At 33.1% G+C, this 16,309-nt stretch overlaps 6 protein-coding genes across 6 annotated transcripts; 2 read left to right on the plus strand and 4 right to left on the minus strand.

Moving 5' to 3' along the window:
* Window positions 1-1,571: 1,571 nt before the first annotated feature.
* Window positions 1,572-1,766, minus strand: M406DRAFT_270294 (uncharacterized protein; the record flags this gene model as incomplete). The annotated part of the gene is made up of 1 exon (XM_040918074.1): window positions 1,572-1,766. A coding segment is annotated over one exon (195 nt), but the record flags the coding sequence as incomplete, so codon positions are not given.
* Window positions 1,767-6,679: 4,913 nt separating this feature from the next.
* M406DRAFT_270292 (uncharacterized protein) lies at window positions 6,680-6,832 on the minus strand (the record flags this gene model as incomplete). Its single annotated transcript, XM_040918072.1, has 1 exon — window positions 6,680-6,832. A coding segment is annotated over one exon (153 nt), but the record flags the coding sequence as incomplete, so codon positions are not given.
* Window positions 6,833-9,359: 2,527 nt separating this feature from the next.
* M406DRAFT_270293 (uncharacterized protein) lies at window positions 9,360-9,593 on the plus strand (the record flags this gene model as incomplete). Its single annotated transcript, XM_040918073.1, has 1 exon — window positions 9,360-9,593. A coding segment is annotated over one exon (234 nt), but the record flags the coding sequence as incomplete, so codon positions are not given.
* A 1,768-nt stretch (window positions 9,594-11,361) lies between these two features.
* On the plus strand, window positions 11,362-12,898 carry M406DRAFT_324918 (uncharacterized protein). Its single transcript, XM_040919927.1, has 2 exons — window positions 11,362-12,011; window positions 12,322-12,898. Exons 1-2 carry the CDS (start codon window positions 11,663-11,665, stop codon window positions 12,501-12,503), a joined length of 531 nt encoding a protein of 176 aa, XP_040770835.1. The 5' UTR covers window positions 11,362-11,662; the 3' UTR covers window positions 12,504-12,898.
* Window positions 12,899-13,526: 628 nt separating this feature from the next.
* On the minus strand, window positions 13,527-13,839 carry M406DRAFT_324921 (uncharacterized protein; the record flags this gene model as incomplete). Its single annotated transcript, XM_040919928.1, has 2 exons — window positions 13,527-13,599; window positions 13,754-13,839. Coding segments are annotated over 2 exons (159 nt in total), but the record flags the coding sequence as incomplete, so codon positions are not given.
* A 418-nt stretch (window positions 13,840-14,257) lies between these two features.
* On the minus strand, window positions 14,258-14,926 carry M406DRAFT_324924 (uncharacterized protein). The gene has a single exon (XM_040919929.1). It carries the CDS (start codon window positions 14,475-14,477, stop codon window positions 14,295-14,297), a length of 183 nt encoding a protein of 60 aa, XP_040770837.1. The 5' UTR covers window positions 14,478-14,926; the 3' UTR covers window positions 14,258-14,294.
* Window positions 14,927-16,309: the final 1,383 nt, after the last annotated feature.

Consider the following 16,309-nt stretch of genomic DNA (forward strand, 5'->3'; position numbering starts at 1 on the left):
GCTTAAGAATCTTTTCTATCTTATATTCTGATTTATTATTTTCTATTTCTGCTATATTATTTGTTAGTATTTTCTATGCTGCTAGTTCCAGTAGTAAGATGTGAAAAACTGAGTATATTCTTATTTTATAAGGTAATGCTAACTTATAGTTAATTGAGAAGATTTGTTGCAAGATTTTGAAGAATTCCAGTTTTTTGTAATTAAGTTTATTGCTAAGCTTGATTATTTTAATATTTTTCCGAAATAGATAAACTTTATCTTCCTTGTAATGAGCACTGCAGCAATCCGAAGATTCCTAAGTATACGAAGGGGTTTATGCTAACAAGAGCGGTATCAAAGTGTTAAGTTCTTGAATACGGAATCGTACAAGTCTTAATAAGCAATGCAGATGTTCACTGCCTTTGGGGCTACTCAGTATATGAAACTGAATACTTAGATTGATAACTGAAGAGCTATGTATGAGATCTATCTAATAGGAATAAACATGCTTTTATATATTCAGCTCTTTAATTCTGTTAGTAGTATTGGTTATTGGATTCCTTGAATTATCTAGATAATTCAACTAATTCGGATTATCATAGATTAGCTACTAATCTCTCCTGATTCTATAATTCTAACTCTTGCTTATATAAGCTTTAGTTCTTATAATATTAAATTCTTTTCTATCTTTCTGAATAGTTGTTTCAAGTATTCTAGCTAGTAATCTGCATATTAGATGAATTATAACATCATCTTCCTTCTATCAATTATTATTTCTAATAATCTTCTGTAAGTATTCTAGCAAGTTATTTGCATACATAATTATGCCTTTCTAATCAAGATATCGAACAGAATTAATAAATTGCATTCTAATTATTCAGTAAAAACTCAAGAGCATTATTGTTTTGCTGAGCTTATTTCTGCTTTCGATATCGAAATGCTTGCTTGTACTCATTATTAGAAAATGGAAGCTTTCTGTTGTTTCGCTGAAAACTCTTCTCATTATGAGATGTATATTTCTCTGAATTAAAGCTGTGATACTGATTGTTTTTCAGCTTCTGCTAATTAGTTTCTTCGTTTCTTAGTATTCTTTGTAGTTACTGATTTTCTTTTTCAGCAGGGCATTTGATTCGTAAAAAGTGCAAGGTTTTAAGTGAAAAAGCTGAGGCAGAGTTAGCAAATGCTGCTGCTCTACAAGCTTTGCTAGCATTGCAAGCTTGTCTTAATTATGCATAGAAACAGCGAAGGCTGTTGGAGAAATGTATTGCAGAAATGATTTGTTATAGTTTCAATTTCTTAAAGGGATTCGCTGATAAGGAGAATTGCAGTCTTCATAAAGAGAAAACTTGTCTAATATCTCAGAAACATCTTGAGATTATCAACTAGAATTTCTTAGCTCTTAATCCTAGCATATCTGGTTAGCTTTCCCTTCTGGAGAGTGAGGTTTCTGAAGCTTCTGAGTTTCGGTTCGGGGCGGAGCGATTGTCTTAGATACTAGTTTCCTTTCTTTTCCAATACTCAGCTACTTTTTCTTAAGCATTTTCAACGTTCTCCCATGATTTCCATGAATTTTCACTTGCTGAGTAACCTTTTTATTTGATAAGATATTCTCTTGTATTATCTATGCTTTTATACTTGAGAATCTTCTCTATTTCATATTCTGATTCATTGTTTTTCACTTCTGCTATATTGTTTATTAATATTTCCTGTGCTACTGATTTCAGTAGTAAGATATGAAAAACTGAGTATATTCTTATCTCATAAAATAATGCTAATTCATAATTAACTGAGAAGATTTATTATAAGATTTTAAAGAATTCTAACTTCTTATAATCAAGTTTGTTGCTGAATCTGATTATTTTAATATTTTTCCAAAGTAAATAGATCTTATCTCCCTTCTGTAGGATTAATCTCTCAATCCTTTTGAAGTTTGCATACTGCATTATTCGTTCTTAAACAAATTGTAATTCTAATTAGAATTCTTTCTAAACTTTCTTAATCTTCTTAATCCTTTTATCTGCAGCTTCTGCATCTGCTTCTAGCAATGCTTTGTAATAAGCTATTAGATTGTATTTATAGAATATGAAGAATAGTAATTTCTTTATTATGCTTATATCTGCGCTATTATAAGCGAACTATATAAGAAGCAATAGATTAATCTAGTTATTCTATTTCTGATTAATATAGTATTGAAAATACTATTTAATAATCTAATTTATTCTTTCTATTTATTCATTTATCTGCAGATGAAATGCTATAAATATTCTATAGTATATTCCGAGCTATTTTATAAGCAAAGTTTAAAACTTTAAATTAAACTTTCTGTTTCTATTGGAAATTACTTCTTCTAATATGCTATGATTAGCAATAATCATTCTGAGAAATGCATATACGAGTTCCTCTGCTATACTGCTTTTCTTATAAAGAAGAAAATAAGTATATTTGCTTAGTTTGCAAACTATTATTAGAATGCTATTATATTACACTTTAGTTAAGAATTCTTGTAAGAGAAGTAGCTTAATAATGAAGTTTAAACTAATAAATTGCTAAATAGTTATAAATACTAATAAGGAATGCAGTAGTTTATAAAGCTTATATCTTTCTACTTTATTCTTCTTGCAGTTGTTGCATTGTTATAAAATGCTTTCAATTTTTTTTCTAAAATCTAATAGATTTTAATATCTTTTAATGCATTTATAAATTGCTCTAACTCTCTGATATTCATATGCTAATATACTATATATATTCTTAATATAATTATTTTATTTATCTGAAATCATTGATTCTAGATTCTTTTCTAAGAGTTTTATTCTAAGAATAGCATTCAATTCTCTATATGCATTAATAAGATTTCCTGATTCATCTTAAGCAAAGATGTTCTATATATCTGAAGAATTTGCATCTTAATAGTCTAATCTTCTGCTAAGAGCATTTGCTTATCTATTCTTCAAGCTTTTGCAGTATATAATTTTAAAATTGAATTGTAAAAGAAATTCTGCTTATCTAACTTATTGCTTATTCAAAATCTTAGTTGTTATAAATATAATCAGATTCTTATAATTCAAGTAAATTATAATCAGATATTGTATACTAATAAGATAATATTGCTACTTCTTAAAGGCTTTTACTATTGCTATAAGTTTCTAATTAGAGATTCTGTAGTTAATTTCCAAGCTATTCAACTTCTTTAAAAAGTTGCTTATAATTCTTAGATATTCTTGATTATCTTGCTAGCTAAGTTATTCTCTGAATGCATATTCCAATACATCGATTTCAACTTTAAAAGATTTGTAGGAATCTGCTTTATATAGAATTAGTTCTGAGGTAATATGCTTGATGATCTTATCGAAAGCTTTTTGTACTTTGAAGATTTATTCGAAAAGCTATTCCTTCTTGATGAGATTTGTAAAAGAATGTATAATTCAGCTATAGTTCTTAATAAACTGCTTATAGAAGTTGATATATCTGAGAAAAGACTTAATATTCCTAATATTCCTGAAAACTAGCTAATTTCTAATAGCTTCTACTTTATCTTTCTGTAGCTTAATATATTCTAGCTTGATTATGAATCCGAGATAATCAATCTTTTGTATATGAAAATAACTCTTTGCAGATTTTATAAGAAGTTTTGCATCTTGAAGCGTTTGCAATACTGTTTTCATATATTTCTTATATTCTTCAAGTATTCAAGAGTAAATAAGAATGTTATTGAGATAAGCAATAATAAACTAATTCAGATGCTTATATAGAATATAATTAATTATTTTCTAAAATAAAGCTAGAGTATTCATTAAATTAAAGAGCATAATCAAATATTCGTAGTATTTATAGCATATTCTGAAAGCAGTTTTTCATTCTTCTTCTTTCTTTATTCTAATCAGATTATAAGCTTCTTTCAGATTCAGAACTATAAATCACTATACTTCTTGCAATCTATTTTATAATTTCTTAATAAATAGCAATGAGTATCAGTTCTTAATTGTGATATTATTGAGTTACTTATAATCAATATATAGCTTAAGCTTGCTGTTTTTCTTAGATATAAATAGAATAGAGTATTCTGCTAATAATTACAATGATTATATATATTCTTTTTTAAGATTTTCATTGAGATACTCTCTAAGTGCTTCTAGCTATATTTTATTTAGTCTGTAAATAGAAAAGAATTTAAGCTATTTTTCTTCTTATAGCAGAATCTTATAATTATATAAGCTGTATTCTAGCAATCTCATATCCAATTCTTTCTAGAATAGTTTCTTAAACTTGTAATATTCTTATAATATATTTGCAAGTATTAGTTCTAATTCTTGTATTATTTCTGCTATCTGAAGGAATAGTAGATATTATTAAGCATGCTTCTTTTCTAATAGCGTTTTTGAGAGCTTTAAGCATTTATTCCAAGCTGAACTGAGTGCTTAAGAGTTTAGTTTCGAGATTTTTCTTGTATAATTCTATAATTCATATTCTAAAGCTTATTCTTATTACTCCGGAGCAGATCAACTTGCTGAGAATCTTGCTTTCATTATTTTATTAATCTATTAATACTCTAGCATTATTTGAGTTTGCTTATTACTAGATTCTTCTCTTTGAACTGCTAGCTCTGCTAGTTTAAAAGTATATAGGAAGTTGTATGAAGCTTCTTTTTCTGAATATTCTTCAATCACTAGCTTCAATTCTGCATTATTGATTGTAACTATCTCTCTAGATATAGCTTGTTCTTATAAGATCTAGCTAGTAGTTTAATTGATTCGAGAATTGTGCTTTTTAAGCTATAAAAGCTTTATAATTAGCTTATGCTATACTGTATCCGTAATATCAAAGGAAGCTCTGATTATGCATTTTTAGATTAAGATAAGTAAATAATTAGTTTTCTTATTAATTACTTCTTAGTTGTATGCAATAGATTATTCTTTTATAGTGCTGAGAATATATAAGTATCTCTTTTATCTTTATTGTAGTTATGCTTGATTGATGATATATAAGAATATAAAGTTTCTTTAAATGCTATTATTCAATAATATGCTATACTTATATTCTTAAATATATATATTAAACTTAATATAAGCATAATCTGTTTTAGAAGCTTTATATAGGAATTATTCTGATTTAATTATCTGCAGTTTCTTTATAAACAATTCTATTCTTTTAAGTTTGTTAAAAGCTACTTATTCTTCTAAGCTTGCTTTGCTGCTTCTCAAGCAAGCTTCTTAGCTTATTTTTATTCATATCATTATTATTCCTAGTCTTTCTTTTATTAATGCTAGTTGCAAACTTTGTTATTAATATAAATTATGCAGAATATTATTTTATACTGCTATTATTCTATCTTTTTATTTATGCATTGTATAGAGCAATTATCTAGTAGCTTAATATATGTATTGTAATATTGCTTGTTAAGAATCTCTCTGAAGCGGAGTTCCTATTCTTCAATAGCTTAAAGAATTTGTTCTAGTTTTCTGATAGAGAACTATTTGTATTGTATCTTGTTTGAGAAATATATTCTGCAGCTATGATAGATATAGAAGATTTATGCTAGTTTGTAATATAGATTGTAAAGTGAACTAATCCGAGAATCTTTGTTTTATTATACTTTGATATCTTGCAAGGGAATGCAGATAAAAAGCTTCTCTAATTCTATCTTATAAATAAGATATTCAATCTATATTATTTTCTTATTCCATTTAATACTAAAGGAGAATTTTTCTATAAGCTTCTTAGATTTATTATTTACAGGAAACTTCGGTAAATTACTAGATTATTTGTTCTAACTTAATCTTTCTATTGCTTAAAAAGCATTTTCAGTATTATTTAGATATTTATACTAATAATCAAGAAAGTACTATTCTTTATTCATTTCTCTAGTTATAATATCTAGTATAAGTGATAGGAAATAATGAAGAGCATTATTATTAAGCTCTTCCTCCAGCATCTGAATACTTCATTCAGTAATATCAGAGCAATCCGAGTTATTACTGCTTGTAATTATACTGAGCATATACTCTTGCTCTGCTATTGCTATCTACCTGTAGCATCTAGGTTTCTGAGGGAATCATTCTAAACCTTTCTTACTCGAGAGATGTATTAAGCAGTTATTATTGTAGCAGAATGTTCAGCTAAAACTTCTGTAATCAACAGAGTCTAATACTTGCTTTAAGAGAGTATTTTTGCTTAGTTAATTGGATTTCTATTGTTAAGCAATATTCATCTAGCATTCTTTCTGAACTGATTGCTATTTATTCTTTCGGAATTGATAGCAATTGCATATAATATATTCTTATTTGTTGTAATTATAGCAAATAATGCTATTTCTTTTATTATACTGCTTGTTAGTAGCATTGAGTTTTATAGAATTAGCATATATAGTACTATTCTAAGCTATATTGCTATATTAACTGCTATTCTTGTTTTAGAGTTTCTTGCTTATATTAGCTAGAAATCTTTAAGTTTAGCTTTCTTTCTTTTTAAACTTTTCTATTCATTATTTATATAGATAATTATTAATATGAATAGCTTAATTAGAAAATATTGCAAAGTTCTTTAGCTAATTCTGCTTAAAGATTTTATCTTTAATATTATTCTTAAATTCTTTATAATAATATTCTATAAGATTCTTATTTTCTTATAAAAATCTTGCTAAGAGTTGCTTAAATCTAATTATATAAGCAAAAGCTAACTTAGTCTATTTGAGATTCATAAGCTGCTAAGCTGTAATACATTCTTTATTAAAATTATTAAAGATTTTCTTAAGAGCTTTCTTAAAGCTTTTAAAAGAATCAAATATATTCTTAGTATTCTGGATATGTATATTGGAATTGTTCTGATGCTCCAAGTAGTTGCATAAAGAAAGCTTGTATCAAATGAGAGCATTTTTTTCGAAATAAGTTCCTGCAAGAATAATCTTCTTAGATTCTATGGTAAACTGGATTATATAATGCAAAAAGTATGCTTTATAGTGAATAAGAAATCTATGCAGCGTTTTTTAATTGCTATTATATATAGCAAGCTTGTTCATCTTATATATCTTCTTAGCATTACTAGTAACTACAGAGATGAACTGCGCTTATTAAGCTTGTTAAGCTAGCTAAGCTTGCTGATTAGCAATAATAGCGCTCTGAGCTTGCTATTATTTGCACAGATTCTGAATATACTGAATAAGCTAGTATATCTAATTAATTAGTTCTTTCTGAGTAGAAGCGCATAAGAATAAAGAGATTTCTAAAGAAGCTATTATATTTCATATTGCTTAAAAGAATAATACTAAACTATTCTTAAATAAGAATTATTAAAATATAATAAGCATTATAGCAATCCGAAGATTTCTAAATATATAAAGAAATTTATGCTAATAAGAGCAGTATTAAAATATCAAGTTCTTGAATACAAAATCGTATAAATCTTAATAAGCAATGCAGATATTCACTGCTTTTAGAGCTACTCAGTATATAAAACTGAATACTTAGATTAATAACTGAAAAGCTATATACAAGATCTATCTAATAGAAATAAACATGCTCTTATATATTCAGCTCTTCAGTTCTGTTAGTAGTATTGATTGTTGGATTCCTTGGATCATCTGAATAATCCAACTGATCCGGATCACCATGGATCAGCTACTGATCTCTTCTGATCCTGTAATCCTAACCCTTGCTTATGTAAGCTTTAGTTCTTGTAATGTTGAATCCTTCCCTGTCTTTCCGAACAGTTGTTCCGGGTGTTCTGGCTGGTAACCTGCATATTGGATGGGTTATAACATTCCTTCTATAGGATTAGTTTTCCAATCCTTTTAGAGTTTATATACTATATTATTTATTCTTGAACAAATTATAATTCTGATTGGAATTTCTTCTGAACTTTCTTAATCTTCTTAATTCTTTTATTTGCAGCTTTTATATCTGCTTCTAATAATACTTCGTAATAAACTATTAGATTATATTTATAAAGTATAAAGAATAATAATTTCTTTATTATGCTTATATCTGCACTATTATAAGCAAACTGTGCAAGAGATAATAGATTAATCTAATTATTCTATTTCTAATTGATATAATATTAAAGATATTATTCAATAATCTGATTCATTCTTTTTATTTGTTTATTTATTTGCAAATAAAATACTATAGATATTCTATAATATATTCCAAGCTATTTTATAAATAAAGTTCAAAACTTTAAATTAAACTTTCTATTTCTATTAGAGATTACTTCTTCTAGTATACTGTAATTAGCAATAATTATTCTAAGAAATGCATATACAAGTTCTTCTGCTATACTGCTTTTCTTATAGAAGAGAAAATAAGCATACTTGCTTAATTTGCAAATTATTATTAGAATGCTATTATATTGCATCTTAATTAAGAATTCTTATAAGAAAGATAGCTTAATAATGAAGTTTAGATTGATAAATTGCTAAATAGTTATAAGTATTAGTAGAGAATGCAGTAGTTTGTAAAGCTTATTATTATGACCCATCCAACATGCAGGTTACGAAAACAGGTCACAAGCAAACAAGGACCAGGTGTTATAACTCAACATCAGACAACCCACAAAGATTACATAATCCAGGGTTAGGATTACAAGCCAACTAATCAGAAGAGCTCATCTGTGCTCACCAAGCCTTAGTGAGCACCACTGAGCAGCAGTGAGCCTTAGTGAGCACCACTGAGCAGCAGTAAGCCTTAGTAAGCATCAGCAAGCCACACTGAAGAGCTGGATATATAATCACACATTCCTTACCATTAGACAGATCATTGTACATAGCTCTTCAGTTATCAATCTAAGTATTCAGTTTTATATACTGAGTAGCCCCAAAGGCAGTAAATACTTGCATTGCTTATTAGGACTTGTACAGTTCCGTATTCAAGAACTTAATACTTTGATACCGCTCTTATTAGCATAAACCCCTTCGTATACTTAGGAATCTTCGGATTGCTACAGTGCTTATTATATTTTGATAACTCTTGTTTAAGAATAGTTCAGTATTATCTCTTTGAGCAATATGGAATACGATAGCTTCTTCAGGAATCTCTTCGTTCTTGCATGCTTCTATTCAGGAAGAACTGATTAATTAAGTATATTAGCTTATTCAGCGTATTTAGGATCTGTATGAATAATAGCAGGCTTAGAGCGCTATTATTGCTAACTAATAAGCTTAGCTAGCTTAACAGGCTCAGCAGGCACAGTTTACTTCTGCGATTATTAGCAGCGCTGGAAAGGTGTATAAGATGAATAAGCTTGCTATATATAATAGCAATCAGAAAATACTGCATGAATTCCTTACTTACTGCAGAGCATATTTCTTGTACTATATAACTCAGTTTACTATAGAGTCTGAAAAGATTATTCTTGCAGGGATTCATTTCGAGAAAGATACTCTTATCTGATACAAATCTTCTCTGTATAATTACTTGGAGTATCAGAGCGATTCCAGCATACGTATCCAGAGTACTAAGAATATATTCGATTCCTTTAAGAGCTTCAAGAAAGCTTTCAAGGAAATCTTTGGTAATTTCAACGAAGAATACATTATAGCTCAGCAGCTCATGAATCTCAAGCAAACCAAGTTAGCTTCTGCTTATATAGTTAGATTTAAGCAATTCTTAGTACAATTTCTGTAAGAAGATAAGAATCTTATGAAGTATTACTATAAGAGATTCAAGGATGATATTAAAGATGAAATCTTCAAGCAGAATTAGCTGGAGAACTTTATAATATTCTTCAATCAAGCTATCTGTATTAATAATTGTTTGTATGAATAATGAGTAGAGAAGTTTAAGAAGGAAGGAAGCTAGATTTGAAGGTTTCTAGCTAATATAAGCAAGAAATTCCAAAATAAGAATAGCAGTTGATATAGCAGTATAGCTTAGAGCAGTACTATGCATACTAGTTCTATAAAACTCGATACTGCTAATAGACAGTATAGCAAGAGAAATAGCATTACTTGCTACAACTGCAATAAATAAGAATATATTATATATAATTATTATTAATCTTAGAAAAATAAATAGCAACTGATTCAGAAAGAATGCTAGATAAATATTGCTTAACAATAGAAACTCAATCAACTAAGCAAAAATATTCTCTTGAAGCAAGTATTAGATTCTATTAATCATGGAAGTCTTAGCTGAATATTCTGCTATGATAATAACTGCTTAATATATCTCTTGAGTAAGGAAGATTTAGAATAGTTTCCTCAGAAATCTAAGCGCTACAAATAGATAGCGATAGCAGAGCGAGAGTATATGCTTAGCACAACTACAAGCAGTAACAACTCGGATTGCTCCGATATTATTAAATAAAGTATTCAAGCGCTGGAGGAAGAGCTTAATAACGGTGCTCTTCGCTATTCTCCATCATCTGCATCAGATACTATAACTAGAGAAATGAACAAAGAATGGTATTCTCTTGGTTATTGATATAAATATCTAAATGATACTGAAAATGCTTCTTAAGCAATAGAAAGATTAAGCTAGAATAAGCAATTCAACAGTTTATCAGAGTTTCCTATAAATAATAAATTCAAGAAATTTATAGAAAGGTTTTCCTTCAGTATTGAGTAAAACAAGGAAACAATATAAGTTGAATATCTTGTTTATAGAATAGGGTTAGAGAAGCTCTTTATCTGTATTTCCTTGCAAGATATTGAAGCATAACAAGATGAAGATCCTCGGATTGATCTACTTTATAATCTATATTACAAACTAGCTTGAATCTCCTGTATCTATTATAGCTGCAGAACGCATTTCTTAAACAAGATGCAATACAAATAGTTCTCTATTAGAGAATTAGAACAAATTCTTCAGATTGTTGAAGAATAGAAACTCTGCTTCAGAGAGGTTTTTAATAAGCAATATTATAATATATATATCGAGCTACTGAATAATTGCTTTATGCAATGCATGAATAAGAAAATAAAATGGTAGCAGTGCGAAATGATATTCTATATGATTTATATTAATGATAAGATTTGCGATTAGCATTAATAAAAGAAAGATTAGGAATAATGATGATATAAGCAAAAGCAAGCTAAGAAGCTTGCTTAAGAAGCAGTAAAACAGGCTTAGAAGAATAAGCAGTTCTCGATAAACTCAAAAGAATAGGATTGCTTGTAAAGGAACTGTAGATGATTAGATTAGAATGATTTCTATATAGAGCTTTCAAAACAAATTATGCTTATATCAAGTTCAATATATATATTCAAGAATATAAGTGCAGCATACTATTGAATAGTAGCGCTTAGGGAAACTTTATATTCTCATATATTGTTAATCAAGCATAACTACAATGGAAATGAAAGAAATGCTTATATATTCTCAGCACTATAAAAGAATAATCTGTCAGGTGGAAAGGTTGCAAAGGCAATGTGGCGAGGTCTTTTCTCTCTTTCAGGGGCATACAACCAGAATAACATTGAGGCCTAAGGAGCTAAGTTCTGCTCAGCAGTGCTGACGTGGCTAGAAAGCCGCTTTATAGCCGCATATTGCTTAGTCATCCGTAATCCAGCTGGCTTAGCTGGCTCTGAGCCTTGCTGGCACAATCGGCCCTGACAGATTGTCCCCCCTTATCAGGCCTTGTCCTCAAGGCCTTTGAGGCTTTCAAGCTTTCGTTGCTTCCAGGCTTCCGTTGCTCCCAGGCTTCCGTTGCTTCCAGGCTTTCGCTGCTTCCTAGCTGCTCCTACGCCTTCTCAATGCTTCAGGCTCTTAAGATCTCTCAGTGCTTCAGGCTTCTCAAAGCTTCTCAAGATCCCTCAGTGCCTCAGGTTTCTCAAAGCCTCTCAAGATCTCTCAGTGCTTCAGGCCTCTCAAGGCCTCTCAAGGTCTCTCAGTGCCTCAGGCCTCTCAAGGCCTCTCAAGGTCCCTCAGTGCCTCAGGCCTCTCAAGGCTTCTCAAGATCTCTCAGTGCTTCAGGCCTCTCAAGGCCTCTCAAGGCCTCTCAGTGCCTCAGGCCTCTCAAGGCTTCTCAAGATCTCTCAGTGCCTCAGGTTTCTAGGCCACTCAAGGTCTCTCAAGGTCTCTCAGTGCCTCAGGCCTCTCAAGATCTCTCAGTGCTTCAGGTTTCTCAAAGCTTCTCAAGATCTCTCAGTGCTTCAGGCCTCTCAAGGCCTCTCAAGGTCTCTCAGTGCCTCAGGCCTCTCAAGGCCTCTCAAGGTCTCTCAGTGCCTCAGGCTTCTCAAGGCCTCTCAAGATCTCTCAGTGCCTCAGGCTTCTAGGCCACTCAAGGTCTCTCAAGATCTCTCAGTGCCTCAGGCTTCTAAGCCACTCAAGGTCCCTCAAGATCTCTCAGTGCCTCAGGCTTCTAGGCCACTCAAGGTCTCTCAAGATCTCTCAGTGCCTCAGGCCTCTCAAGGCCTCTCAAGGTCTCTCAGTGCCTCAGGCCTCTCAAGGCCTCTCAAGATCTCTCAGTGCCTCAGGCTTCTAAGCCACTCAAGGTCTCTCAAGATCTCTCAGTGCCTCAGGCCTCTCAAGGCTTCTCAAGGCCTCTCAACCATCTCCCTCCTTCTCTTCTGGCTTCATCCCCGAAGCCTGTGAAAAAAAAATCTCTTTTTAATCACATTCCAGACGTAAGTCTTCCGAGTGCAATACCCGCGCCATATACGCTGCTCAGTCGCTGCTCCCTCAGCGCTTTATCCAGGCACTCTTCAGAACTTAAAGCTGTTTGATGTAGATTGCAAGCCTTCCACCAGAGACTTGGTTTGCAGCCAAGAAGCCCAGCATCCAGAACAGCATCCCTGCAGCTATAACAGATAATTACAGCTTTCCATCTTAAGAGTTGCTCTCTAGCAACTCTGAAGCTATTGCCACGCTTCGCTCCACCGCTAGGCGCAGAAGAATAATTAATTCGCAACCTAATACCCAAGCAACTTCAGTTGCCAAGCGGATACTCCGCTTCAGCTCTATGCTCTCGCTCAAATAGCAAAGAGCACACTCTCGAAAACAGAAGATACTCAGATCTACTGCTTGCTTACTCTGCTCTCTCGCTCAAATAGCAAAGAACACACTCTCGAAAACAGAAGATACTCAGATCTACTGCTTGCTCACTCTGCTCTCTCGCTCGAATAGCGAAGAACACACTCTCGAAAACAGAAGATACTCAGATCTACTGCTTGCTCACTCTGCTCTCTCGCTCGAATAGCGAAGAACACACTCTCGAAAACAGAAGATACTCAGATCTACTGCTTGCTCACTCTGCTCTCTCGCTCGAATAGCGAAGAACACACTTTGTTCTAGCTTAGCAACTCGAATGCTCTGAATCTCTTCTGAACGCTTCTCGCACGCTGCTTGCACACTGCTTGCTCGCTATTTGCTCTAGCTTAGCAACTCGAATGCTCTAAATCTCTTCTGAACGCTTCTCGCATGCTGCTTGCACACTGCTTGCTCGCTATTTGCTCTAGCTTAGCGACTCGAATGCTCTGAATCTCTTCTGAACACTTCTCGCATGCTGCTTACATACTGCTTGCTCGCTATTTGCTCTAGCTTAGCAACTCGAATGCTCTAAATCTCTTCTGAACGCTTCTCGCATACTGCTTACATACTGCTTGCTCGCTGTTTGCTCTAGCTTAGCAACTCAAATGCTCTGAATCTCTTCTGAACGCTTCTCGCACGCTGCTTGCATACTGCTTGCTCGCTGTTTGCTTTAGCTTAGCAACTCGAATGCTCTGAATCTCTTCTGAACGCTTCTTGCATGCTGCTTGCATACTGCTTGCTCGCTGTTTGCTCTAGCTTAGCGACTCGAATGCTCTGAATCTCTTCTGAACGCTTCTCACACGCTGCTTGCATACTGCTTGCTTGCTGTTTGCTCTAGCTTAGCAACTCGAATGCTCTGAATCTCTTCTGAATGCTTCTCGCATGCTGCTTGCATACTGCTTGCTCAACACTGCTTGCTCGCTGTATGCTCTAGCTTAGCGACTCGAATGCTCTGAATCTCTTCTGAACGCTTCTCGCACGCTGCTTGCATACTGCTTGCTCAACACTGCTTGCTCGCTATATGCTCTAGCTTAGCAACTCGAATGCTCTGAATCTCTTCTGAACGCTTCTCGCACGCTGCTTGCATACTGCTTGCTCGCTGTTTGCTCTAGCTTAGCGATTCGAATGCTCTGAATCTCTTCTGAATGCTTCTTGCACGCTGCTTGCATACTGCTTGCTCGCTGTTTGCTCTAGCTTAGCAACTCGAATGCTCTGAATCTCTTCTGAACGCTTCTCGCACGCTGCTTGCATACTGCTTGCTCAACACTGCTTGCTCGCTGTATGCTCTAGCTTAGCGACTCGAATGCTCTGAATCTCTTCTGAACGCTTCTCGCACGCTGCTTGCATACTGCTTGCTCAATACCGCTTGCTCGCTGTATGCTCTAGCTTAGCGACTCGAATGCTCTGAATCTCTTCTGAACGCTTCTCGCACGCTGCTTGCATACTGCTTGCTCGACACTGCTTGCTCGCTGTATGCTCTAGCTTAGCGACTCGAATGCTCTGAATCTCTTCTGAACGCTTCTCGCACGCTGCTTGCATATTGCTTGCTCGTGCTTGCTCAACACTGCTTGCTCGCTGTATGCTCTAGCTTAGCGACTCGAATGCTCTGAATCTCTTCTGAACGCTTCTCGCACGCTGCTTGCATACTGCTTGCTCGACACTGCTTGCTCGCTGTATTCAAGGCTCGAAAGCTCGAAAATCGAAGGCTCGAAGGTCAAAGGCTCGAAGGTCAAAGGCTCGAAGGTCAAAGGCTCGAAGGTCAAAGGCTCGAAGGTCAAAGGCTCGAAGGTTCGAAAAGGATAGTGGTCTGATCGTTTGCTCTGCTTCTGCTCAGTGTTAGCGCTGCTCCTAGGGAAAAAAAAAAGATAGAAAGCCTCGCCGGATTGCCTCCTTTAAAAGGGCCAGGCCTCAAACTGTCAGGTGGAAAGGTTGCAAAGGCAATGTAGCGAGGTCTTTTCTCTCTTTCAGGAGCATACAACCAGAATAACATTGAGGCCTAAGGAGCTAAGTTCTGCTCAGCAGTGCTGACGTGGCTAGAAAGCCGCTTTATAGCCGCATATTGCTTAGTCATCCGTAATCCAGCTGGCTTAGCTGGCTCTGAGCCTTGCTGGCACAATCGGCCCTGACATAATCTGTTGCATATAATTAAGAAGTAATCAATAAGAAGACTAATTATCTATCTATTTTGATCTAAGAATATATAATTAGAGCTTCTTTTGATATTACAGATATAGCATATTATAAGCTGATTATAAAGCTTCTATAGCTTAAGAAGCATAATTTTCGAATCAATTGAACTATTAGCTAGATCTTATAAGAATAAGCTGTATTCAGAGAGATAGTTATAATTAATAGCGCAGGATTGAAGCTAGTAATTAAAGAATATTCAGGAAAAGAAGCTTTATACAACTTCCTATATATCTCCAAACTAGCAGAGCTAGCAGTTCAAGGAGAAGAATCTAGTAATAAGCAAGCTCAAACAGTGCCAGAGCGCTAACAGGTTAGCAAAACAATGGAAGCAAGACTCTTAGCAAGTTGATTTGCTCCAAAGCAATAAGGAAAAGCTTCAGAATATGAATTATGAATCTATACAGAAAAAACCTCGAAACCAGGCTCTCAAGCGCTCAGTTCAGCTTGAAGCAAATGCTTAAAGCTCTCAAAAATGTTATCAAAAGCAACAAACGAAAAGAAGCATGCTCAACAATACCTACTGTTCTTTCAGATAGTAGAAACAGCATAAGAATCCGAACTAATACTTGCAAATATATTATAAGAATATTATAAGTTCAAGAAACTATTCCAGAAAGAATTGAATATAAAATTGCTAGAATATAGCTTATACAATTACAAGATTCTGTTATAAGAAGGGAAATAGCTCAAATTCTTCCCTATTTACAAACTAGATAAAGCATAATTAGAGATACTTAGAGAGTATCTCGATGAGAATCTTAAGAAAAAATATATATAATTATTGCGATTACTAGCAGAATATCTTATTCTGTTCATATCTAAGAAGAACAGCAAGCTTAAGCTATATATTAATTATAAGCAACTCAACAATATTACAATTAAGAACTGATATCTATTGCTACTTATTAAGGAATTACAAGATAAGCTGCAAGGAGTATAATGATTTATAGTTCTAGATTTGAAAGAAGCTTATAATCTAATTAGAATAAAAGAAGAAGAAGAATGGAAAACTGCTTTCAGAATATGCTATGAATATTACGAATATTTGATTATGCTCTTTGATTTAATAAATGCTTCAGCTTTATTTCAGAAAATGATTAATCATGTTTTATACAAGCATCTGAATTAGTTTGTTATTGCTTATCTTAATAATATTCTTATTTATTCTCGAATATTGAAAG

The sequence above is a fragment of the Cryphonectria parasitica genome (assembly GCF_011745365.1).
Source record: "Cryphonectria parasitica EP155 unplaced genomic scaffold M406scaffold_15, whole genome shotgun sequence".
Taxonomy (NCBI): domain Eukaryota; kingdom Fungi; phylum Ascomycota; class Sordariomycetes; order Diaporthales; family Cryphonectriaceae; genus Cryphonectria; species Cryphonectria parasitica.

Excerpts from the sequence above, each read along its gene's own strand:
- M406DRAFT_324918 (XM_040919927.1), top strand. The coding sequence starts at position 11,663 with ATGCTTCAGGCTCTTAAGATCTCTCAGTGCTTCAGGCTTCTCAAAGCT. Across the intron at positions 12,012-12,321 it reads AGTGCCTCAGGCCTCTCAAG|GCCTCTCAAGGTCTCTCAGT; the intron begins ATCTCTCAGTGC and ends AGGCCTCTCAAG.
- M406DRAFT_324924 (XM_040919929.1), bottom strand. The coding sequence starts at position 14,477 with ATGCAAGCAGCGTGCGAGAAGCGTTCAGAAGAGATTCAGAGCATTCGA.